Here is a 27,124-nt window from a genome sequence, read left to right on the forward strand (position 1 = left end):
TGGCTGATCGTGACAACATGTACTGTATTTGTTCTTGGGCTCCCCTTCCACTCGTAATTACCACTACCAAGTGCAAAATTGAGCAGTATTGTTTATTAGTGTCGTTTCTTGTAAGCATAGACGTAATTTTGGGGGTCCTGCAAAAAGTCCCCTGCAATTTTTTCCAAAAGGCACTTTTTGTCCCTTGCATTTTTTAATGTCCAAAAATAGTGTAACGCTATCGGTGGTATTCAGTCATTTTTCTTACCTGCTTACTTCTGGGAAACGTTGTGGTGGTCCACTAAACCAATATGGCCACTGTACAGCAAACAGTGTGCAAACTATCTGAGTCCGCAAGAAGCCGATACGTTATCAAAAGAAGATTTGTCGAGTGATCTCAAGGATTATCCGTCAGTCGCGTTCCCAGACATGTCAAACTATCTGGTACTCCAGACTTAAAACAGATTAAAAGTTTGGAAAAGCACGGAGGCCTACAATTTCTTTGTGTGTGGCTGGGTAAAGGAAATTTGTTTCAAGATTCTCCCGGATAAATCATGCATTGTTTTTGCTGGGGTACGGTTGCATTTCATGATTTAACTTCACGTCTTGCGAGGATGGGTCCTTGTAAACAAACTGCGAGTAGCACTCGATGGCCTTGATACATTTTGAATTTTCCCATTATGTTAACCATTCAAAAGATCATCGGAGACACCACTGAAGACCTGTGTGGTAGTGAAAGAAATCAGGGAAATGATCACAGCTTAATGTGTCTGAATGTAAGGTAAGTTTCGTTCATGTTTGCCTTGTTGTCGTTACGAGTACATGTGGTTTTCCCAGTCTTTATTAAAATATAACTATACAGCTTTATGATTGATGCCTTTGGTAAAAGCTTAACTCGTTCAAGTTTTGCTTACATTTTTGCTTGTTTGTTCAATTTCAGCTTCTCACTTCCAGTTAGTCCGCTCTTAATTGTGTCCTCACTTGACCCATTGCGACAATCATATTCCTATTCATTGTTTTTATATCAAAAGAGTTTCCTCCTTTAATTCGTCACCAGTTTGTGCTTTCAAATAATGGGGGAAATACTGCTTGGCCCTGTTTCCTCTTTATCAACCCCCCATCAACTCTCTGTTTGCGGTAAATCCTGCATATGGTTTCAAGTAGAGCAGCTTCGGAGGAACCCGAAAGTCAATGGTGATTGTTAAAATGCACCAGGAGATCTGGCTAAAGCCAGCGGTTTGTTCCCGGGTGTCCTATAAGGCCTCAGCATCTCCCAGGCAGCTGGTGCTCCAAGTCTTTATTAACAACAGAAGGCAAGCGAACACCACTATGGAAAGTCCTCTGAGCCTCATAAGACAAAAGAGAGCAAAAGAAGGAGAGTGGACAATAATGAGTTATAGAATAATAAAAGAGAAGATTGGGGGAGTGAGGATGATCAACATCAAAATGTGTTTTAAAAGCTTTCTCTGGTGTTCCTGTCTGTCAACTGCAGTGTTATTACCGTGATGAGATCAATTACCTACAACATGCACATTCATAGTTTTGGTATTATTCTATTTTGACCATGCATTCAGTTAAATTGTGGGGCATCATATATTTTTTTCGCATTTCTAGTGTTGTTCCGATACCAATATTTTGGTACCGGTACTAAAATTATTTCGATACTTTTCTAAATAATGGGGACCACAAAAAATTGCATTATTGGCTTTATTTCAACAAAAAATCTTAGGGTACCGTATTTTTCGGACTATACGTCGCAGTTTTTTTCATAGTTTGGCCGAGGGTGCGACTTATACTCAGGAGCGACTTATGTGTGAAATTATTAACACATTACCGTAAAATATCAAATATTATTTAGCGCATTCACGTAAGAGACTAGACGTATAAAATTTCATGGGATTTAGCGATTAGGAGTGACAGATTGTTTGGTAAACGTATAGTATGTTCTATATGTTATAGTTATTTGAATGACTCTTACCATAATATGTTACGTTAACATACCAGGCACGTTCTCAGTTGGTTATTTATGCGTCATATAACGTACACTTATTCAGCCTGTTGTTCACTATTCTTTATTTATTTTAAATTGCCTTTCAAATGTCTATTCTTGGTGTTGGGTTTTATCAAATAAATTTCCCCCAAAAATGCGACTTATACTCCAATATGTTTTTTCCCTTCTTTATTATGCATTTTCGGCCGGTGCGACTTATACTCCGGAGCGACTTATACTCCGAAAAATACGGTACATTAAACATATGTTTCTTATTGCAAGTTTGTCCTTAAATAAAATAGTGAACATACAAGACAACTTGTCTTTTAGTAATAAGTAAGCAGACGAAGGCTCCTAATTAGTCTGCTGACATATGCAGTAACATATTGTGTCATTTATCATTCTATTATTTTGTCAAAATTGTTAAGGACATGTGGTAGAAAATTAATTCTTCATGTACTTGTTCATTTACTGTTAATATCTGCTTAAATTCTCTTTTAACATGTTCTATCTACACTTCTGTTAAAATGTAATAATCACTTATTCTTCTGTCGTTTGGTACTTTGTATTAGTTTTGGATGATACCACAAATTTGGGTAACGATCCGATACCAAGTCGTTCCTCTCCTTGGATAATTTTTTACACGGGTAAGTGTGCCTTGCATTTCTTGAATCTCCAGCTCTTAGCTCTGTATGGAATCATTGATCCGTTTATAAACAGAGTTCAAAGAGGAAGTGACATCAGAAAGACCGCGCCCCACACAGGAAGTGACGTCAGAAAACGCACCACAGCCAGCTTCATAACAACCGGTTTCATAACTCGTAACTAACTACTGGAAATATGGAGGCGAGTCATCCAGACATGCCCGTGTTTCTCATTCTCCTACATGTACAGACGCTTGTGGAAATCACACATGAATACCTTAAGTGAAGGAAATGCGCGATTGCAGCTATTTGGGATACAACACTTCTCAGATGGCAAGAGAACTTTCCAATGTCCAGGTCAGCTATGATTCTACTTACCGAAAAACTTTGTCCATTTGTCGGAGGAGAGACAACAAGAATGCGGGCTCCTGTAAATGTGATTAAAAAAGGTAGTGTGTGCTTTGTATTACCTGGCCGACGAGAGAAGACTACGGAAAACGGCAAATGCTTTTGGACTGGTTATTTGAACTAAGCAAAATTATCTGCCAATAGAACAAGAAAATTCGGCTTGTCAAGACTTTCCGAAACAAGTAAAATTAGCTAACCTCAATGAACCCAAAATACCTTAAAATAAGTATATTCTCACTAATAACAAGTGCACTTTTCTTGGTAGAAAAACAAATGAGACCTTTTTGCTCAATATGTTGAAAAATATTCTTAAATTATGTAAATGCTAGTGCCATTGTCTTGACATAATGATATGCGCTCGGCATCATGATTTTTTTTTTCATGCTTGAAGTAAGAAATTATTACTTTAAAAAAGTAGTTTTATACTTGTGAGTGTTAATGACACAGCTTTGCAACAGCTGATATCAGAATCAGAATCAGAACCAGAATCAGAATAGTTGTTTTTAATATTCTAGATATTCTAGTTTCAAGCATATTTTACTCAATATAGGTCATAAAGTCTCAGCAACAAGCTGAGATTTACTGAAATAATTTAGGACCAAACCCCTTAAAACAAGTAAAACACTCTAACATAAAATCTGCTTAGTGAGAAGAATTATCTTATCAGACAGAAAATAAGCAAATATCACCCTTATTTGAGATATTTGATCTTACTTAAATTTCAGTTTTTGCAGTGTGTGGACAAGGATAAGGTTAGGTGGCATATACCCTGTATAACCTTAGCCGGCGCAGTGGAAGAATGGCCGTGCGCGACCCGAGGGTCCCTGGTTCAATCCCCACCTAGTACCAACCTCGTCATGCCCGTTGTGTCCTGAGCAAGACACTTCACCCTTGCTCCTGATGGGTGCTGGTTAGCGCCTTGCATTGCAGCTCCCTCCATCAGTGTGTGAATGTGTGTGTGAATGGGTAAATGTGGAAGTAGTGTCAAAGCGCTTTGAGTACCTTGAAGGTAGAAAAGCGCTATACAAGTACAACCCATTTATCATTTATCATTTATTTAGCCGGCTTAGTGTAGAAAGGGCCTTAGATGCCTACTGTTTGTTTGATGTTTTTATCTTTCAGCACAGGTTTTGTGCTTCCTTCCATTACCTGCCTTGTTAGCTTCCTTGTTCTAGCAGTTCTTCAATATTTGGAATGCACAGAAAAGGGAAAGACGCATGTGCTATTGGCTCACATAAGGATTGTGAATGATGGGCAAAATTCCAAAAATAAAACATTTTCCAATCCATGAATCACCTTTAATGGTGAACAACTGCTCCGGAGTGTCATCACTAGAAACATGTGACAAATGACTGACATAGTGCTTGTATTCGCTTTGTACTGCAACTAAGCCTCCATCTTCAACCGCTTATCCGGAATCGGGTCGCGGGGACAACAGCTCCAGCAGAGACCCCCAGACTTCCCTCTCCAGAGCAACATTAGCAACTTCCTCCTGGGGGATCCCGAAGCGTTCCCAGGCCAGAGATGAGATGTAATCCCTCCATCTGGTCCTTGGCCTGCCGCGGGGTCTCCTCCCAGTGGGACGTGCAACGAGGACCTCCCTAGGGAGACGCTCGTGAGGCATCCGCACAAGATGCCCGAACCACCTAAGCTGGTTCCTTTCCAAGCGAAGGAGCAGCGGTTCTACTCCGAGTCTCTCTCGGGTGACTAAACTTCTCACCCTATCTCTAAGGGAGATGCCAGCCAACCTACTGAGGAAACTCATTTCGGCCGCTTGTATCCGTGATCTTATTCTTTCAGTCATGACCCACACTTCATGGCCATAGGTGAGAGTAGGAATGTAGATAGCTCGGTAGACCGAGAGCTTTGCCTTCTGGCTCAGCTCTCGTTTCGTCACAACAGTGCGGCAGAGAGACTGCAATACTGCCCCAGCTGCTCCGATTCTCCGGCTGATTTCCTTCTCCATCTTTCCCTCACTCGTGAACAAGACCCCGAGATACTTAAACTCCTCCACCTGGGACAGAGTCTCGTCCTCTACCTGGACTGTACGAACCATCGGTTTCCTGCTGAGAACCATGGCCTCAGATTTGGAGATGCTGATCCTCATTCCAGCCGCTGAACAACTAAGCCTAATTGGTAAAATGATATAGGATGAAACACATGCATCAAAAAGGCTCAGATGACAAACTAAAAATTTAAGCTTCCCAGTTTGTCTTGTGCATGAGACAATCCACAACCAGCCAGAGTCCAGAGGTTGGCTGCAGTCGAAGCAGCAACACTCAGCACTAACAGCCTCTTTAAGTCCCAACACATTGAGCAATGCGAGGCCAATTGAAAGCTGAACCGTCAACATCTGGTTAGACCACAAGACACAGAAAAGAAAAATATCAAGAGTTGTTTCAGCGCACAAATCAAAACTAACAGACAATTGCTGACACCACCCTGCGCATAGTCGACGTCTTTATAAGATTTTGGAGATATGTTTCTGTAAGTCCATTTCATATTTTTAGTGCATCTGACACTACAGCTTTGTTGATCTTAGGTCCAACATCACAACTGATTACAACATCTCTGTCAGTTTGTCCATTGGGAAAACATTTTAGATGCAACACAGATAATCACATTTTATATTTTCAAAGGCTTTTATCTCTGTCAAATCTTTTGAGATCAGCTTGTTGGATTCAGGGATGTTTTCCTGAGAAACAGAATAAGTTCTGGATCTGAATAAAATGTTTTGCCCATTTGATCTTGGATTGTAGCTTTCGCTTATCGGCTTTATTTAGGACAAATGGTTTTGGCAGAGCCCTGCAGTCTCCGCTGTTGTCACTGTCTCTGTCCAGATGGCTCCACTAAAAACTGTACAACTACTGATCCAAACATGGTTGCACATGAGAAATGTCTACCTTTGGGTAGGATAAGTCTATCAAAACCGTGGGCAGAATTTGATTACATTTAAAATGACATTTATTCCACACACTATAAAATGCTGGGTTATTTTGATAACCCAATTTATGAGTTGCGAGTGTTGAGTTAAATTTTGGAGTTATTTTTATAAAGAGCAATCAATTTTTGGGGTTAAAAGGGTATTATTTTAACTCAATTTCTATGTTTTCAAAACTATTAACCATTTTTGGGTTGTTTTTCAATGAGTAACGCATTTTTGGGTAAAAGGCTTTTGTTTTTATTAAAAAGGTACTTTTTTCTTGAAGGGAATTTTAATTATTTAAATTAATCTCATTAACATTATTTACAATCACACATCTTATGTACATGAACATATTTGAGCATGCTGTATAGAACTACTATGACCACACACGGAAATTCTTGTAAAAAAAAATGTCACTCATATCTTGCTTTTGAGTATATTTTAATGGAATAAAAATAATGTTGATCAGTAATTGTGAAGGATTAGGACAAACCAGCAGTAAAATGTATAATTTTTAACCAAATATTGGGTCAAGGAGGGCTAAATTGTGCAACCCAATGATTGGGTTGGGAATAACCCAACATTGTAGTGAGCATAACACAGCTTTTGTGTTAAATAAATTCAACCTAATAGTTGGGTTATGAATCAACCAACATTGAGTTGGAATAACTCAACTTTTGGGTTAGATAATTCAACCCAATAGTTTGGTTGGGAATAACCCAACATTAAGTTATCATAAGTCAACTTTTTATTCACGCGTTCATTTCGTCTCGTATTGACTATTGCAATTCTCTCTTCACCCTTTTCAACAAGTCGACGCTAAAGAGACTTCAGAATGTACAAAATGCGGCTGCCAGACTTTTGACCGGTGCACCCAGATCAGCCCATATCACCCCCGTTTTTATCCAGTCTTCCAGTTAAATTCCGCATTGAGTTCAACATTTTAGTCATGAATTTCCGTGCTTTGCATGTTTATGCCCCTACTCTTCAGGGCACAGCCTCCGGTCTTCAGGACAGGGTCTTCTAAAGATCCCGAAAACTCGTTTTAAAACCCGTGGAGACCTGGCATTCCAGGCTATAGCTCCCAGGCTCTGGAACAATTTGCACCAGTCAATCCGTGATCTTGACTCAGTGGACTAGTGGTTAGAGTGTCCATCCTGAGATCGGAGGTTCTGAGTTCAAACCCCGGCCGAGTGTTAGAATAATTATGTATAAGTTATCACACAACTCTTATGCTTAAAGGCCGTTGCTATAGTTATTATCAATTGTGCTGAAGTTGTACTTTTCTTTCTGTGCAAAGGGACAACTTGCAATCTTGGATTGCGAGTCGTCTCGTATCAGTATTTGTGTCCAGACCCGGCCTGCTGACTGCCAAGGACGACCATTGAGTACCGTGACACAGATAAAGCAGAGACAGGGCGATATCATGAGTGTCAGCGCATTTCCATTTCTGAATAATCATATATTGTGTCTAACTGGGGCTGCTGAAATTACCCCTTTGCTTCAGAAGCAGCCTCAGTGATGTAACCAGGGACCTCCCAAATAAATAGAGGAGCCCGTGGGACTGTACCTTAGAGCGTAGGTTGGAACTGTAACTAAGTGTACAGCCCAATACGTCTCTCTCCTCATGAGTACAATTTAACTCTGTCTCTGCATGATTCCTTGCTTCTTGTCTGTTTAATAGATGTCATCAGTGTTTGAACCTGACACCACGTCATACCAAAGACTATAAAAATGGGACCCATTACCTCCCTGCTTGGCACTCAGCATCAAGGGTTGGAATTGTGGGTTAAATCAGCAAAAATGATTCCAGGGCGCGGCCACCGCTGCTGCCCACTGCTCTCCTCACCTCCCAGGGGGTGGAACAAGGGAATGGGTCAAATGCAGAGGACAAATTACACCACACCGAGTGTGTGTGTGACAATCATTGGTACTTTAACTTAACTTGACTGTGTTGAAACTTTTAAGAAACATTTGAAAACGTCTCTTTTTAGTAAAGCTTTTAGTTAATGCACCTTTTAACTATAATTTTTACTCACCTTTGTATCCTTCTTATGATGTTGCTCCTGTTGTTTTAAATTGAATTGTTGTTTTACTTCACCTGCGTTTTGTACAGCGCTTTGTGATTTTATCTGTGAAAAGCGCTTTATAAATAAAATGTACTTAGTTACTTACTTATAGGGCTGGGCGATATATCGATATACTCAATATATCGCGGGTTTGTCTCTGTGCGATATAGAAAATGACTATATCGTGATATTCGAGTATACGTTCTCACGCAGTTGCTTTTAGCTGCAGGCATTACACTACAAGCTTTTTTCACTCTTTCTTGTCTCTCCTTCTCACAGAGACTTAAAACTAGCGCACGTTCTTACATACGTCACATACGTATACGCCCTCGCGGAGCAGAGAGGTAGCGGCATGGGTAACGTTAGCTGTGGTGCGAGTGGTAATACGAGAGAAAGAAGGTGCGAATCTGGTAACAAATGAAGGAAGAATTAATTCCCAAGAAAAACAGCACGGGGTCCATCGTCTGGCGGTGGTTTGGCTTCAAGTGGGAATATGTCGAACAGACAACCGTAATATGTCAAGTGTGGGGCAAAAGCGTTGCTACAAAAAGTAGCATTACTGCTAATATGTAGCATCATTTGAAAAGTCACCCGCTAGAGAATGAAGAGTGCTTGAAACTCTGCATGTCAACATCTCTATTCGGTGCCACACCCACAAAATGCCGAGGCAACCATTTCCACATCAACACCGTATGAAAAAAATAGTCAACAACAGAAGGAGATAACGTCCGCAGGAACCTACCACATAGCGAAGGACATACACTTTTTGATTTCCTATTATGCAGCTCATTTTTATTAGACAGTTATTGAAATATCTTGTGTGACATCATGCACAAAAGTGCACTTTATTTGTTTTAAACTATTGTAGTGGCGTTCTGTACAAAAAGTGCACTTTAATTTAGTGTTGTTTTGATATGTCATCTTAGTGACATCATGCACAAAAGTGCACACATGGCTTGTTTTAAAATGTCTCTGACAATCTTGCACTTTCTGTTTGGAAATGACATGAATGTTTGTGCCACTGCTTCATAACTGTTTAATAAATACACTTTTGGTAAATTGACTTAGTTGTGATTTCCCTCTCTGCATGAAAGTTTAAAATGAGCATATATTAATGCAGTATGAAGAAGAATGTTTTAATGTAGACACAAAGAATCATCATACTGCTGTGATTATATGCATCAAGTGTTCATTCAAGGCTAAGGCAAAATATCGAGATATATATCGTGTATCGTGACATGGCCTAAAAATATTGAGATATTAAAAAAAGGCCATATCGCCCAGCCCTACTTACTTACTTACTTTTTGGTTAAATAATTCAACGCAAAAAGTTGGGTTGAAAAAAATTCAAAAAACCCTCCGACATACTTGCCAACCCTCCCGAATTTTCCGGGAAACTCCCGAATTTCAGTGCCTCTCCCGAAAATCTCCCGGGACAACCATTCTCCCGAATTTCTCCCGATCTCCAGCCGGACTTAAGGCACGCCCCCTCCAAGTCCGTGCGAACCTGAGTGAGGACAGCCTGTCGCCACATCCGCTTTTCCTTCATCTAAACAGCGTGCCGGCCCAGTCACGTCATAACATCTACGGCTTTTGGAGAGTGCACAACTGCACACACAACAAGAAGGAGACGAAGCAGAAGAACGAAGAAGAGACAGTCATGGCGACGACGAGTGACAGAGAATAGAACGAGGATGGACAATTCAACCCTAAACTCATTCCTTTCCTGCAAATTAAATTTCACAGATGCTGCCCATACCTATGCTCCTTCAAAGGCTGTGCTACTGGCTGCGAAGCATTGCACTTTCAAATACAACAATGAGTAGAGGAGTGTTATGTGTGTGTATATGTGTAAATAAGTATTTCTTTTATATATATATAAAATAAAATAAAATACATATATATTATCCAGGGTGTACACCGCCTTCCGCCCGATTGTAGCTGAGATAGGCTCCAGCGCCCCCCGCGACCCCAAAAGGGAATAAGCGGTAGAAAATGGATGGATGGATGGATATATCTATGTATATAGCTAGAATTATCTGAAAGTCAAGTATTTATTTTATGTATATACATATATATATATATATATATATATATATATATATATATATATATATATATATATATATATATATATATATATAAGAAATACTTGAATTTCAGTGAATTCTAGCTATAAATATACTCCTCCCCCCCTTAACCCCCCCAAATCTCCCGAATTCGGAGGTCTCAAGGTTGGCAAGTATGCCCTCTGACTCTGATAGAGAGCATGAAGGAGACGTGTTGCAAACTTGATGACCGACGGTGAGCAGATCACAGACTTGTAGCAAGTCTTTGCAGTCACGGCTTGGCTTTGAATCAATGTTCAGCATGTGGTCTTCCGATCTTAACGCATGCAGTGAGGCACAACTGGTCCGGAGTGAGGTCATTGTGTCGGGGGACACTTAATAAGACATGCAGCTGTGGTCTCGGCTCAGTCTCTGAGGTGGACGTTCAAAACAAGAAGTGTTGACAGGCGTGCGGGGTGTTGAGGAAAATAAAATAAATATCTGAGTTGCTTTGGATAAGGTTAGTGGTAAGTTGTATTAAAAGCTGCCCTGAATGGTACTTTGGTTCCAAGCAACAAATAGGGATTGTCATATTGTCATTTTTCTTAGAGTTGAATTGGCATGAGGAGATTGTTTTCCATGAATTAATTCATGTGAATAATTTCCCACAGGCAGTGTAACATTACATTGCTTTCTGGCCTGTCTAAATCCTGCGCATTGGCCGAAATAGAGTGATTTTGAGCCTTGGCAGGGTAGTTGGAGAGCATGGAACATATGGAATCAGACAACCTCATCTCACAAAAATGCTCGCATTGGCCAACGCTTGAATACATAGCATAATAGGGTGGTGGCAAGGCATGTTAACGTTACTGTATGCGCCACAGAGACCCTTCCACTTGCAAAATCCGTGTCCAACAATGCAGTGTGGTGGTGTTTTTATAAGGTTGACATAGTTTTAGCATTTTAACAATTTATTTTGTTGGAGGCGGTCTCCTTAAAACACATGAACTGTATAATAATAGGGATGTGTTATGTCACATGAGTATTTTAAAGGTTTAATCTAGCCAAGGATAATGTTAGAGTACTGTAAGCACTGTCGTATATGGTAAAATAAAACATTTTTCACATCTACGGTGCTGAATGTGTTTTAGTCACAGCTGTCAAAGATACATTGAAGATGTGTTCAAGCCTGTTTTGTAATGTAATGGCAAGGTTTTGTTTCTGTTCAAATATGATGATTAATATCTGAGTTATTGTGCAAAAATAGTCTTTGGTATGACTCACGACCTACCGATCTCTAACCACAAGGCCACTGAGCAGGTCTTTTTAGGTCCAATTTAGCGATTAATCAGAGCCTTGTTTCAAAACTATAATCCCTATTAAAAAGCAACTAATGACTAATTAAGGACCCAGTGCTGCTGTGGACCCCACAGTAGTTTTGTGATAAATATAAAAAAAAAACGACAAAAAGAAGTGACGAAAGAAAGTTAGTTTGTTGTCCTAAACAAATGATTTAGCTTTTCATGTTTTTTACTCACTTTTTGCAAATGCGTCATTGCCAATTATACATATTTGACCAATTTACCGTTTGTACCAAAACGAATTCAAACAGGCAATGTGAGACGGACACCTAAAGCCAGTAGGCTAAAAGCCCAGACGATCAAACCACACTGCAAAAACTGAAATCTAAGTAAGATTAAATATCTCAAATAAGGGTGATATGTGTCATGTTTGTCCTCCGACAGAAATCATAGTAAAACAATTTATTATTATTTTTTTTTTCATCTTTTTCCATTTTCACACATCTTTGAAAAAGCTCCAGGGAGCCACTCGGGCGGCGTTAAAGAGCCGCGGGTTGCTGACCCCCACCCCAACCCATGCACTATAGAATACACACAGTAGCAACACATATATTTCACAATGGGTAAGCATTCCTGTAATTTTGGATGCATCGTATATTTATATTTTTGTGCCTAAATATAATTGTGATGAGTCACTGAGGTATTGTTAAACGACATGTTACACTATATTTTAATTAGAGATGTCCGATAATATCGGACTGCCGATATTATCGGCCAATAAATGCTTTAAAATGTAATATGGGAAATTATCGATAACGGTTTCAAAATGATCGGTATCGGTTTCAAAAAGTAAAATTTATAACTTTTTAAAACGCCACTGTGTACACGGACGTAGGGAGAAGTACAGAGCGCCAATAAACCTTAAAGGCACTGCCTTTGCGTGCCGGCCCAATCACATAATATGTACGGCTTTTCACACACACAAGTGAATGCAAGGCATACTTGGTCAACAGCCATAGAGGTCACACTGAGGGTGGCCGTATAAATAACTTAAACACTGTTACAAATATGCGCCACACTGTGAACCCACACCAAACAAGAATGACAAACACATTTCGAGAGAACATCCACACCGTAACACAACATAAACACAACAGAACAAATACCCAGAACCCCTTGCAGCACTAACTCTTCCGGGACGCTACAATATACAACCGCCCCAAACCAACCCCCCACCCCCACAAACCCGCCCACCTCAATCTCCTCATGCGCTCTCATTAAGAGCATGTCCCAAATTCCAAGCTGCTGTTTTGAGGCATGTTAAAAAAACAAAATGCACTTTGTGACTTCAATAATAAATATGGAAGTGCCATGTTGGCATTTTTTTCCATAACTTGAGTTGATTTTTTTTGGAAAACCTTGTTACATTGTTTAATGCATCCAGCGGGGCATCACAACAAAATTAGGCATACTAATGTGTTAATTCCACGACTGTATATATCGGTATCGGTTGATATCGGAATCGGTAATTAAGAGTTGGACAATATCGGAATATCAGATATCGGCAAAAAAGCCATTATCGAACATCTCTAATTTTAATGCATGGTGTCAAACGAGGCATATGCATAAAAGGCACAAAACGCTTCATCTTTGAGGTTCCACTTATAATAGAAATTCAGCGATATAAAGGTTAATGAGAAAGGCTGCTCTATTCTTTTCCTCCTGTCATCATTTGGGTCTTTTTTTATGAGGTTACCAAATCAATTCACTGTTCTGTAATAGCAGGCCCCTTCTTAAAAAAAAATCTGTTTTTAATTTCCTCCCATTTTCAACCTCATTCATCTTTTTCACACATGAAGTAAATCTTTCCATGTGTTTACTTCATGCTGGTGCTTGGAAGAGAGGAGAAGACATGGAGGAGGTGTGAGGGATTTTACCCAAGCATTAATGTTTAACTACAGACCCCCATGCCTCCCATTCTCCGCTTTCCTCTACCCTCCATCCGAACAAGTCAGACGGTATCGTTAAATCTCTGACGGTGCCAGGTTCTAATCAACATTGAAGCTGAGTGGCGTGAGAAAGCATGTGGGCCTCCAGGAGTCTTGATAACATTTTTTCTCTGGGAACTAAGCTTGATTAGCCCAATGCCATGCGGACGCATGACGGAGCCTTTATGGGAATGGCATGACCTCATCATTACAGTAACATGAATCAAGGGTGCGAGGCCACTATTGTTGGATTCTACAGGTGATGCATGCCATCACACAAGGTCGACGACACTATCAGCCCAACTTAGCTTGTTTAGTCCTGACATGAATCTGATAGGGAAAATAAATGATATTTGCGACTAAAACCTGCACACAGTGACAACCAGGGCCGCCTTAATGCAAGGTCTTAGCCCAGAGGCCCCCACCCAATCAGGGCCTGACGATTTTGAAGGCGTACCATTGTGCATCGTCTCTTTCAGCTGCGTATTTTTCCCGCTCCTTTTCCCGCTAACCATACTTGCCAATCCCCCCGATTTTTCAGGGAGACTCCCTATTTCAGTGCCCCTCCCGATAATCTCCCGGTGCAACCATTGTGCCAAATTTCTCCCGATTTTCACCCCGACAACAGTATTGGGGGCGTGCCGTGATGGCACTGCCTTTAGTGTCCTCTACAACCTGTCGTCGCGTCCGCTTTTTCTCCATACAAACAGCGTGCCGGCCCAGTCACATGTATGCGGCTTCTACAGACACACGTAAGTGACTGCAAAACATACTTGATCAACAGCCATACAGGTCACACTGAGGGTGGCCATACAAACAACTTTAACACTATTACAAATATCCGCCACACTGTCAACCCACACCAAACAAGAATGAAAAACACATTTCGGGAGAACATCCGCACCGTAACACAACATAAACACAACAGAACAAATACCCAGGACCCCTTGCAGCCCTAACTCTTCCGGGCTACAATATACACCCCTGCTACCACCAAACCCCGCCCCCCCACACCTCAACCCCCCTCTCCCCCATCTCCCGAATTCGGAGGTCTCAAGGTTGGCAAGTATGGCGCTAACCCAGGTCACCGGTGTGAGAGGCGAGCGTTCTGACTACTGAGCCGGAGGAAATCCCCAATATCCCCAGCACTATTCTTTAAATTGACAAGAACAAGAAAGTTTGATCATATTACGCCTATACTGTATATACCTTGATATACTTACAAACATACCTATACTGGCTCACCTGCACTGGCTTCCTGTGCACTTAAGATGCGACTTTAAGGTTTTACTACTTATGTATAAAATACTACACGGTCTAGCTCCGTCCTATCTTGCCGATTGTATTGTACCATATGTCCCGGCAAGAAATATGCGTTCTAAGAACTCCGGCTTTGTCAGGCTTGTCACTGACAGTTTGGTTATGTTTGGGTTTTCCTCTGTTTGTGTTTTATTTTGGTTCCAGTTCCTGCACGTCGCGCTGAGCGCTCGTTTCGTTTCCCTCACCTGTACCTGATTGGCAGCCTGGCACACCTGGTGGCAATTGCCAATCAGGCTACTATTTATACCTGCTTCCCCCTCCAGTCAGTGCTGGAGTATTGTATGGTGTTTGCTGTTTCCTGTATGCTGTAGACCAGGGGTCGGCAACCTTTACCAGTCAAAGAGCCATTTTGACCAGTTTCGCAAATTATAGAAAACAATGGGAGCCGCAAAATTTTTTTGAAATTTTAAATGAAATAACACTGCATACAAAATTTTCTTTTTGCTTTGTGCTATGTATAAACCAGGGGTCTCAGACACGCTGCCCACACCTTTATATGGGATTTGTAAGCTGGTGCGGCACGCGGGTTTTAACTGAATGGCGCTTGTCAGCGTCATGCGTGCCGTGATGGTACAGCATATAGCACCCACTACAACCAGCGTGCCTGATTAGCCACACGTTGTAAGGTGTTTTTGCTTGCTCACGTAGGTGACAGCAAGGCATACTTGCTCAACAACCACACAGGTTACACTGACGGTGGCGGTATAACAAAAACTATAACACTCTTACTAATAATGCGCCACACTGTGAACCCACACCAAACAAGAATGACAAACACATTTCGGGAGAACATCTGCACAGTAACACAACATAAACACAACAGGACAAATACCCAGAATCCCATGCAGCCCTAACTCTTCCGGGATACATTATACACCCCCGCTACCAAACCCCGCCCACCTCAACCACGCACAGAGGGGGGGTTGGGGGGGGGGTGTTGATGTGTGAGGGAGCAGGGTTGGGGTGGGGGCGGGGTTTGGTGGTAGCAGGGGTGTATAATGTAGCCCGGAAGAGTCAGGGCTGCATGGGATTCTGGGTATTTGTTCTGTTTTGTTTATGTTGTGTTAAGGTGCAGATGTTCTCCCGAAATGTGTTTGTCATTCTTGTTTGGTTTTGGTTCAAAGTGTGGCGCATTATTAGTAAGAGTGTTAAAGTTGTTTTATATGGTCACCGTCAGTGTAACCTGTGTGGCTGTTGACAAAGTATGCCTTGCTGTCACGTACGTGTGCAAGCAGAAGATGTATATTGTATAACAAGTGTTGGGCTGGCACACTGTTAATACAGATTGTAGAGAGCGACAAATGTTGTATCATCATGGCACGCCCTTATTATAGTTGTAAGGGTTTAAATCGGTCAATATTAATCCCGGGAGTTTTCTGCGAGAGGCATTGAAATCCGGAAGTCTCACGGGAAAATTGGGGGGTTCAGCAAGTAAGCTGCTGAGCCGCATCAGAGTGATCAAAGAGCCGCATGCGGCTCCGGAGCCGCGGGTTGCCGACCCCTGCTGTAGACTGTTTGCTGTCTCTAGTTCTCCTTGTTTCCTGGTATCCTGTTTCCTGGTTTCAGTTAGCTGTTTGCCTGGTTCCTGCTTCCTGATTCCTGTTTTCCTGCATTTTATTTTTGACATTAAAAGTAATGTTTTCCTACATCAAGCCTGCCATCTCTGCATCTTGGGGTTCGTCACCAACACTTACTGACAGGCTAATTAGTGATTCCCAGAGACCAAAAACAGTCTGCGGGCTATAGAGCGTATTCTATTGGGGCTCCAGTACTATGGAATGTCCTCCCGGTAACAGTTAGAGATGCTACCTCAGTAGAAGAATTTAAGTCCCATCTTAAAACTCATTTATATACTCTAGCCCAGATCTGGGCAAATTAAGGCCCGGGGGCCGCATGTGGCTCGTTAAGCTTTTCAATCTGGCCCGCCGGACATTCCCAAATGACCGTAAGTCTTGAACTATACAAAGTATTTCAATGGTTGGAATCTGTGCTTTTGCATGATATACTAGTTACTATGGTAATCTAATTAGTTACTATGGTAATCTAATTAGTTACTATGGTAATCTAAGTCACAGCAGCTCAGACGAGGCACCAAGCAGTGTGGGTGGGGAGCGTTTCCACAGCGGCCAGCCTGAAATGCGGGTGTAAGGGACAGACACGGAAGGAGATTTTTACAACAAAGTGCTAAAGCTTAGTGTTATATCAGATGTATCAGATTGTAGGTGTTTTTTTTTTTTTACCCTTCGCGTTCTTATTTCGCTGTGTTTGTTGCGTTTTGCTTGATTGTAAAATATGTCGATCGAGAGGGGGTGTGACGTTCATATGTTGTCAATATTCAGTGTTTTATCGTTCATGGTTAATATTGTAAATCCCACATTCTTTATTTTGATGTACATTCTGCGAGTCTCCTTTCAGTAAAGAAATTTAAAACTCTATTCCGTTTTTTAAGGCGGTCTGTCGTACTGTTTTTAGCATTCAATCAGACAATATTGTGAGGTTTTGTATTAGTGTTAGATATACCGGCCCCAGACACATTTTTTTTCTCTATAAATTTGGCCCCCTGAGGCAAAATAATTGCCCAGGCCTGCTCTAGCCTTTAAATAGACCCCCCTTTTAGACCAGTTGATCTGCCGTCTCTCTTCTGCTCTGCCCCCCACATCTGCGGTCCCCTCCAAGGTTTCTAATTGTATCCCATTGGATTGAGTTTTTTCTTTGCCCTGATGTGGGATCTGAGCCGAGGATGTCATTGTGGCTTGTGCAGCCCTTTGTGACACTTGTGATTAAGGGCTATATAAATAAACTTTGATTGATTGATTGATTGATTGATTGATTGATTGAAGTTGACTGGCCTGTGTTACACTCGCACAGACGTGTATGTGCCCGTCGCGAAGAAGCTCTATTGGTAAATAAAATGATGTTTAAAATGGAAGCTATTTTTGCATTGTTGCTGTTCTGTTGAGTTAAATCGGGGGTCAGCAACCCGCGGCTCTTGAGCCGCATGCGGCTCTTCAGTGACGCCCTCGTGGCTCCCTGGAGCAATTTTAAAAAAGGATTGAAAATAGAAAAAGATGGGGGGGAATTTTTTTGTTTTGTTTTAGTATGTTTATTGTTTGAGGACAAACCTTCCCAATTGTTAGAAAGCCCACTGTTTAATATGTTTGTGTGTATGCTTCACTGATGAGAGTATTTGGTAAACATCGTTTTGTCCTACTAATTTTGGCGGTTCTTGAACTCACCATAGTGTGGACTGTGACGCAACAGTTTGTTTACATGTAAAATCTTCCACTCCTTCTTCGTCTCATTTTGTTCACCAAACGTTTAATGCTGTGCGTGAATGCACAAAAGTGCGCTTTGTTGATGTTATTGACTTGTTGGCGTGCTAATCAGGCATATTTGGTCTGTGCATTACTGCAAGCTAATCAATGCTAACATGCTATTTAGGCTAGCTGTATGTACATATTGCATCATTATGCCTCATTTGTAGGTATATTTGAGCTCATTTAATATATTTTATTAATATCCTCTTTGTATATAATTTAGTTTTGCATGTCCCATGACACATTATCTGTATGTAATATTGGCTGCATTTCTGATAGTTGTTTGTGTGCCATGTTGTTCCAGACCACAGCAAACATTACCGAGCTTGCCAAAGATTGTAATAAATCTATTAGAAGAAGACAGCCTGCCGTTTCCTTTAACTTGGACACACTCATCTATACCTTTGGCCATTAAAAAGCCTGTAATATCCAGGAGTTATCTTACCTTCTGAGTAACCTCTGATTTACTAATCGTTTCTAATGTTGTAAAAAGGTCTAGAATAAATATTACATTTCAACATTTCTGTTAACGACGATTTGCTTCAGCCTGTGACACATTCATTTTGATAGTAGGCTAATATAGCTAATAAAGACACATACGTCATGTGTTGCTTTCATTATAAGACTTATATACGACTTTTCATTTTTTTGCGGCTCCAGACAGATTTGTTTTTTGCATTTTTGGTCCAATATGGCTCTTTCAACGTTTTGGGTTGCCGACCCCTGAGTTAAATCATGATTGTTTTTCAAACTGTGAGGTTCTTGAGGTTTGCACTGCAAAAACTGAAATCTAAGTAAGATGAAATATCTCAAATAAGGGTGATATTTGCTTATTTTCTGTCTGATAAGATACTTCTTCTCACTAAGCAGATTTTATGTTAGAGTGTTTTACTTTTTTTAAGGGTTTTGGTCCTAAATGATCTCAGTAAGATATTACAGCTTGTTGCTGAGATTTTATGACCTATATTGAGTAAAAAATGCTTGAAACTAGAATGTCAACTGTTGCAAAGCTCTGTCATCAACACTCACAAGTATAAAACTACTTTTTTAAAGTAATAATTTCATATTTCAAACAGGAAAAAAAAAATCATGACTTTGACACAATTGTGTCTCATAATTAAAACGGATGACAGCCAAATGGACTTTGCTGTTTTATTTTCAATGAAACAATAGAAAATACGTACTCATATAGTAGTACAGTTGGCACAGTACAGTAAACTGACTATTTAAACATTTAACATGTGACATTTCTAACAATTTTGAACAGAAATAGTCCATGCACATTCAGATAAATTCCTCAAAATTACACATAAACATTTTTTGGCCGGGGGTCGGGTTGTATATATGCACACTGATTGACTGAAAGAGCACGCACTTGGCACAATGATGTCATGTTATCGATGGAAAAATTAATTTTTAGACAATATGATTTACCTGAGCGGCTAGGAGACCCCGAGAGTAACAAGCGGTTGCCTTGTTGCCTTTCCATTAAGAACAATAAATTAGTTTTTAGTATAAATTTGCTGGTTTCAAGAAATGTAATGCCGAGCGCATATCATTATGTCATGATAATGGCACTTGCATTTACTTAATTTAAGAATATTTTTCAACATATTGAGCAACAATTTCTCTTTTTTTTCCTACCAAGAAAAGTGCACTTGTTATTAGTGAGGATATACTTATTTTAAGGTATTTTGGGGCTCATTGAGGTAAGCTAATGTTACTTGTTTTGGAAAGTCTTGACAAGCCGAATTTTCTTGTTCTATTGGCAGATAATTTTGCTTAGTTCAAATAAAATACCCCTCATTTTTGTATTTTTAACATTGACTTTTTGCAGTGTGGGGGCAGGGGCCTCCAAAACCCCCTCAGCTCCGTGGGCCCCCCTTAAGTTAAGGCGGCCCCTGTGACAACTGAACTGTAACCACAGCAACGAGGAAGGCCTGATACATCTCTGCCTTAGACACATTTATTCTCCCTGCAAGGTTTTAATGAAGTTGCCGGGTGCGTGTCAACTCCCTGGCGATAAACAGAGAGGTCAGCTGCAAATCACACATTCTAAGCTTCGGTACCGGAGCCATGAGAAGACATCTTTTAGGTGGGACTTGTGCAGACAATAAAGAGCAACGAAAACAGTGACGTGAAAGGTCTGCCACAAGCTGCGAGTGTGCAGGGTGGACATTCATCAGCTGCCAGATACATTTGTTCTCCGAAAATAGTTTTACCAAATCAGGTCTGCAGTGCAGAACAGTAAGAGGAAAAAAACAACAACCTCTGGACCAGTTGACAGCCAAAAATGAACGCCAAATTGCAAATCAGATCCTAAACATAAATAACCATTCGAGCATGTTAATAAAAGTTCCTAGTATTGTAGTGTTACACCGGAAATAGAACATGGCCAGCTCTCCTAAAATAACAGTAGATGTCCAAATATAGTAATCATCATCACAGGATTAATGCTAAATAATTGCAGCATAAACATTGATTTCTCCAAGAAAAATGACGCTAAACAAAGCTGAATGGTTTCTATTCATGCCAGGGATATGCAACTAATTTGTTTTGAGGGCCACATTTCCAGAAAACTTAGGACTGGTGTGGCCGCACTGCTCCCTTCACTATTAGCCTTAGGTTGTATATTCCTAAGAACCAGCGTCCTTTACAGTAGACATTTGATTTTGGCCTACTTTTTTTTTTTGCCAGATTGACAGAAGCACTTTTTTTAATGGGGCAGTAAAGCTCGGTTGGTAGAGTGGCCGTGCCAGCAATTTGAGGGTTCCAGGTTTGATCCCCGCTTCCGCCATCCTAGACACTGCCGTTGTGTCCTTGGGCAAGACACTTTACCCACCTGCTCCCAGTGCCACCCACACTGGTTTAAATGTACGGTAACATAGATATTGGGTTTCACTATGTAAAAGCGCTTTGAGTCACTAGAGAAAAGCGCTATATAAATATAATTCACTTCACACACTTCACTTAAGGACCTTTTGCAAAAAATCTAGTTAAATATCATAATGACAGCACGCTAATGTTTTTAAGAATTTTCTGCAAAAGTGTGAAGTTTTTTTTAACTAAACTTGCAGTAGTCTAAATTATGAAAAAGGGACGACCGAAAATGGAACTTTGAGGAACCACAAGTGTCACTAAAGTAGTAGAACAAATGACTACTGACTGCATCTTAAGTAAACAGGCCACAACAACCTCTTAGTTACATAAGTCACAGTACGGGAAAAAAATGTGTATCTGTCCAAAAGGAGACGATTTAGACCCTGTCTCCGTTACCATGAATTGATTAACGTGGACCCCGACTTAAACAAGTTGAAAAACTTATTTGGGTGTTACCATTTAGTGCGCCGTGTATTTCTTGAATCTCCGGCTCTTAGCTTTGTATGGACTCATCGATCATTTACAAACTGAGTTCGGAGAGGAAGTGACGCCAGAAAGACCGCGCCACCTTAAAAGAAGGAAACGCGTGATTGCAGCTATTTGGGATACAACACATCTCAGACGGCAACATAGCAATGTTCAGCGACGGTTTAGGATAAGGCCTGGAAGAACGGCAGCCGGGTGGGGTATGTTTGTCAACGAGTGTGTTGTGCCAGAGGAACGGCAAGAGAACTTTTGAATGCCTAGGTCAGCTGTGATTCTACTTAGCGAAAAACTTTTTCCATTTGTCGAAGGAGAGACAAGGACAATGCGGGCTCCCGTGGACGAGGGAAGACTACGGAAAACAGCGAATGCATTTGGACTGGCAAAGCAGACTATCAGCTATTGTCCGCCATGTGTGTCAACGTTTAGTTTTGTACTCCGTAACTATTGTGAAGCCATGAAGTGGTTGCGGCTGTCAAGTACGTCATCCTACAAGCACATTGTCTTGACCAGATATCTATGATTGTTGTAAAATGTTCTTTATCACGTTGTTTACTTTCACACGTCAATTAAAGATATGATCCATGTATGATGGCTCAGGTGTGATTCAATACAATAGTCTAACAGCTGCTGATGGTGAGGCAAGCAAGGTTTACTGTTGCAATAGTCTACATTAAAACACAAGGTAAGGATGCACTTCCAGGTCAGAGGTGACTATGCATTTTTTTTTTTGCGCATGCGTACTAGGTCGCATTACGCCGGCGGACGGATGGGGTAGGGGGTCTTAAACGGTGGCATTGTGTGTGTGTGTGGACAAGGACTAGGTTAGGTGGGATATAGCCTGGATAACCTTAGTGTAAAAGGGGCCTTAAACAGGCGCCTTGAAGAACGCCTCAGTTATATAAATCACAAGTTTGGCACAAAGTGTTCTATGTTTGCTATCCATCCATCCATTTTCTACCGCTTATTCCCTTTGGGGTCGCGGGGGGCGCTGGAGCCTATCTCAGCTACAATCGGGCGGAAGGCGGCGTACACCCTGGACAAGTCGCCACCTCATCGCAGGGCCAACACAGATAGACAGACAACATTCACACTCACATCCACACACTAGGGCCAATTTAGTGTTGCCAATCAACTTATCCCCAGGTGCATGTCTTTGGAAGTGGGAGGAAGCCGGAGTACCCAGAGGGAACCCACGCAGTCACGGGGAGAACATGCAAACTCCACACAGAAAGATCCCGAGCCCGGGATTGAACCCAAGACTACTCAGGACCTTCGTATTGTGAGGCAGATGCACCAACCCCTCTGTCACCGTGCTGCCCTCTATGTTTGCTAGAAAGCTGGCTGTTTTGAGGCATGTTAAAAAAAATAATGCACTTTGTGACTTCAATAATAAATATGGCAGTGCCAGGTTGGCACTTTTTTCCATAACTTGACTGCCGATATTATCGGCCGATAAATGCTTTAAAATGTAATATCGGAAATTATCGGTATCGGTTTCAAATAGTGAAATTTATGACTTTTTAAAACGCCGCTGTGTACACGGACTTAGGAAGAAGTACAGAGCGCCAATAAACCTTAAAGGCACTTCCTTTGCGTGCCGGCCCAGTCACATAATATCTACGGCTTTTCACACACACAAGTGAATGCAAGCATACTTGGTCAACAGCCATACAGGTCACACTGAGGGTGGCTGTATAAACAACTTTAACACTGTTGCAAATATTCGCCACACTGTGAACCCACACCAAACAAGAATGACAAACACATTTCGGGAGAACATCCGCGCCGTAACACAACATAAACACAACAGAACAAATACCCAGAACCCCTTGCAGCACTAACTCTTCCGGGACACTACAATATACACCCCCTGCTACCCAGGGCCGGCCCGTGGCATAGGCCGTATAGGCAAATGCTAAGGGCGCCGTCCATCAGGGGGCGCCACGCAAGTGCCACAAATGTTGGAGAGAAAAAAAAAAAAAAAAGAGAAAAAAAGGTGGTACTATTATTTCTAAATACAAAAAAATAATCCCACGTTAATTAAAATGCAAAGTAAAGCCTATTTAATAGAAATATTATTTGTTACAACATCCCCCCCCCCCCCCCCCGCACGGTGCGCCCCCATCCCTTCCCGTATCATGACTCTTTTTGGACGTCACCACATCAAAAAATCAACACAAGATGTCAAAACGGCCAAAACTGTCAGGTGCCCAGGGAAGAAAAAAGAGAAAAGAAGAGGAGGAGAAACGAGAAAAGACAGAGGTAGCAAGTAGGTAACATTAGCCTACATGAAATTATTTGTCTGTTACAGAATGTGATATAGTAACCTGGCTTTTTAGCATTAAGCTAATGTTACATGAGTCGGCAATTGCTAATCAATAAATAGCTAGTTCTGTTTTAACGTCGGGTTAATATTGTGGAGGGGGCTAAATTGTTATGGAAAATAATAATGTAACGTTAGGTAATTACAGTACTCCCTACATTCCTCTGGGACATTTGTATTAGATATTTTAAGCAGGTGTTTTTTGTTTACATTGTTATTGCCTTCTGGTTAGCTAATGTTTGCCCTGCAGGTAATAGTCACTTTTCCACCCCTTTATATATTAGGTATAATTGTAAGTAAAAAAAAAAAAGGTCAAAGACAAAGCTATTCGGTTTCTTGTGAGTATACACTTCACTGCCGATGTGGGGGGGGGGGGGGGCGCCACCTAAAATCTTGCCTAGGGCGCCAGATTGGTTAGGGCCGGGCCTGCTGCTACCCCTTACCCCCCCACCTCAACCCCGCCCCCCCTGACCCCGCCCACCTCAACCTCCTAATGCTCTCTCAGGGAGAGCATGTCCCAAATTCCAAGCTGGCTGTTTTGAGGCATATTAAAAAAAAATGCACTTTGTGACTTAAATAATAAATATGGCAGTGCCATGTTGGCACTTTTTTCCATAACTTGAGTTGAAGTTGTTCTCTTATTCTGGAAAACCTTGTTACATTGTTTAATGCATCCAGCGGGGCATCACAAAAAAATTAGGCATAATAATGTGTTAATTCCACGACTGTATATATCGGTATTGGTTGATATCGGTATCGGTAATTAAGAGTTGGACAATATCGGAATACCGGATATCGGCAAAAAAGCCATTATCGGACATCTCTAGTTAAAATATCAATGCAAGGATCTGCCAATGTCGTCCAAGTTCCTCTATAGAGCATGAGCACTCAAGTGCTTTTAAGAATCTGCTGTAAAAATGTTTGTCTAACAGGTTTTGAACTGAACTCGGGGCCCAGTATGGCGTCATTCCTGGGCCGGATAAGTCCCTGTCTAATGCAGAATTACATTGCGGGGTCTTTATTTACTGGATGAACCTTTGATGTTTTATATGAATGAAGTCTAGCTGCTGTATTTCCGACTGAGGGAGCAGCCTTGTAGGCTATAAAACACTTGTTCAAATGTTTCTCCCAGTGAACGTTAAATCTACAAAGTAGCAAATAAGTTATCGTTCCCCTCAGTAAAGCTGAAAGTCACATTTGCATAACCAGTTTGTCTTCTGGAAGCCAATCCTTACTGATGGAAAAGAGAAAGCAGGCTAATGGAAACCTTTACAGCTGCAATCTACTTAGTCAGCGAAGGGAATATCAAACATAGAGCTGCTATAGTTCAAAGAGAGAAACTCATCGGCTGCAACTACAGAAAAATCATATCCCTTAGATAAGGTGAACGTCCCACACCCTCTTACTGTGTCTGTCAACTGGAAAACCCTAAACACTCGACTTTCCCAGCAGGGCTGGCTCACCCAGAGTTAATGGAACATCAACACATGAGTCAACTAAGAGGAAACTGGGACAGTTTGTGTTTCATGTTAAGTGGGTTTCTCACCAAAACGTGGGTCAGAACGATCTTGATGAGAGGCGCCCCTGAGAGGTTGACCGACAAGGCCGGGGACGGCTCCACGTTCAGAGAGATTAAGCAGCTTGCAACCTGGATTTTATGATCCTTGAAGTCCGCAGCTTCGTCAATCCTAAAAAGACAGAAACTATAGTTATTTACATAAAAGCAAGAGCAACACTTCTGTCATAGGGAATAGTTTCAACTATTAATTCTGCTTTTTAATTTAATTGAATCAGGGGTGTCAAACTCATTTTAGATCGGGGGCCGAACTGATAAAATCACGGCACGGTGACTTAAAAAATAAAGACAAATTCAGATTGTTTTTTTTGTTTAAAAATAGAACAATCACAAATGTACAAATCATAATAATAATAATAATAGATTTTATTTGTAAAAAGCACTTTATATTGAGTAAACAACCTCAAAGTGCTACAGTGTATTCCATCCATTCCTTTTCTACCGCTTGTCCCTTTTGGGGTCGCGGGGGGTGCTGGAGCCTATCTCAGCTGCATTCGGGCGGAAGGCGGGGTACGCCCTGGACAAGTCGCCACCTCATCGCAGGGCCAACACAGATAGACAGACATTCACACTCACATTCACACACTAGGGCCAATTTAGTGTTGCCAATCAACCTATCCCCAGGTGCATGTTTTTGGCGGTGGGAGGAAGCCGGAGTACCCGGAGGGAACCCACGCAGCTACAGTGTATTAAAAAAATAAAAATAAAAAGATAATTAAAAAAAACTAAAAAAAACAAACTAGAACAGCCAAATAGCTAGAACTAATATGCATACATCTAAAAAATGCTTTTTTAAAAAGAAGGGTTTTTAAGCCTATTTTTAAAAGCATCCACAGTCTGTGGTGCCCTCAGGTGGTCAGGGAGAGCGTTCCACAGACTGGGAGCGCCGGAGCAGAAAGCCCGGTCTTCTATTGTTCGTAGCTTTGGCCTCGGAGGTTGGAGTTTAGCCTGTCCGGAGCGGAGGTGTCGAGTGGAGGATTTGGGGGTGAGTAGTTCTTTGAGGTAGAGGGGGGGCATTTCCATGGAGGCACTAATGTTGTTGGGTTTTTTTTACACTTACATTTTGTGATTAATAATTGATTTGTCATTATTTATATTTTCTGAATAAATTATGTGATAATACTCATCAGTCAACTCATCGGTGTTCATTTTCTATCAAGATAAAAATGTATATCAAAATCAAATTACATGATGTTATTTATGTAGTTTGATCATTTTCCTCGACTGATGTGCTAACATCATGTGGTTTATTTTGCACATATGCAGCATCATCTACAAAGATACAAAGAATTGCTATTGCGACATCCAGTGAAAACATTTAGAACAGATGTGTGAGGGGGCGTGGCCAGTGGACCTGCAGCGAGGTGGGGTGTGCCGGGGCCGGCTCCGAGATCGGCGACAGGTGCGTAGATGGCCCACCTGGGCGCGTTTGTCTGATCACCTGTCACTCTATAAAAGGGCAGCAGCCGGGAAGGAAGAGGTGGGAGAAGTTGGAGTTGATGGTCGAGATGGGAGAAGTTGGAGTTGATGGTCGAGAGAGAATACGAGCATGAGACGGAGACGGAGACGGAGACGAGAGCGGATGGCTGAAAAGCAACCCGAGGAACGAGACCGTCACGAGAGGCGATTACTGAAAAGCAGAATGATAAGTTTATTGAAAAATAAACCAAATCACAAAACCGTCGAGCCTGTCATGTCTCTTCTGGGTGGTCCGAAGAACCCGGAGATGCAAGACCTGCACAAGCTGTTTCTTTCATTTAAAAATTTCAGGTTAATTTTTATACTGAGCAAAGTCATCCCGCAGGCCGGATAAAACCTGTTCACTGGCCTGATCCGGCCCTCGGGCAGTACGTTCGACACCCTTGATTT

The 27,124-nt window shown here is 41.4% G+C and overlaps 1 protein-coding gene across 4 annotated transcripts in view; it reads right to left on the reverse strand.

The window, feature by feature from the left end:
* adgrd1 (adhesion G protein-coupled receptor D1) overlaps positions 1-27,124 on the reverse strand; it is a 103,215-nt gene that overhangs the window by 33,372 nt on the left and 42,719 nt on the right. For all 4 annotated transcript variants that reach the window (XM_061986066.1, XM_061986065.1, XM_061986064.1 and 1 more), the window contains one exon: positions 25,226-25,367. In XM_061986066.1, the coding sequence (XP_061842050.1) occupies positions 25,226-25,367 (142 nt within the window). The remainder of the gene's footprint in view (positions 1-25,225; positions 25,368-27,124) is intronic.

The sequence above is a fragment of the Nerophis lumbriciformis genome, linkage group LG12 (assembly GCF_033978685.3).
Source record: "Nerophis lumbriciformis linkage group LG12, RoL_Nlum_v2.1, whole genome shotgun sequence".
NCBI classification, from domain to species: domain Eukaryota; kingdom Metazoa; phylum Chordata; class Actinopteri; order Syngnathiformes; family Syngnathidae; genus Nerophis; species Nerophis lumbriciformis.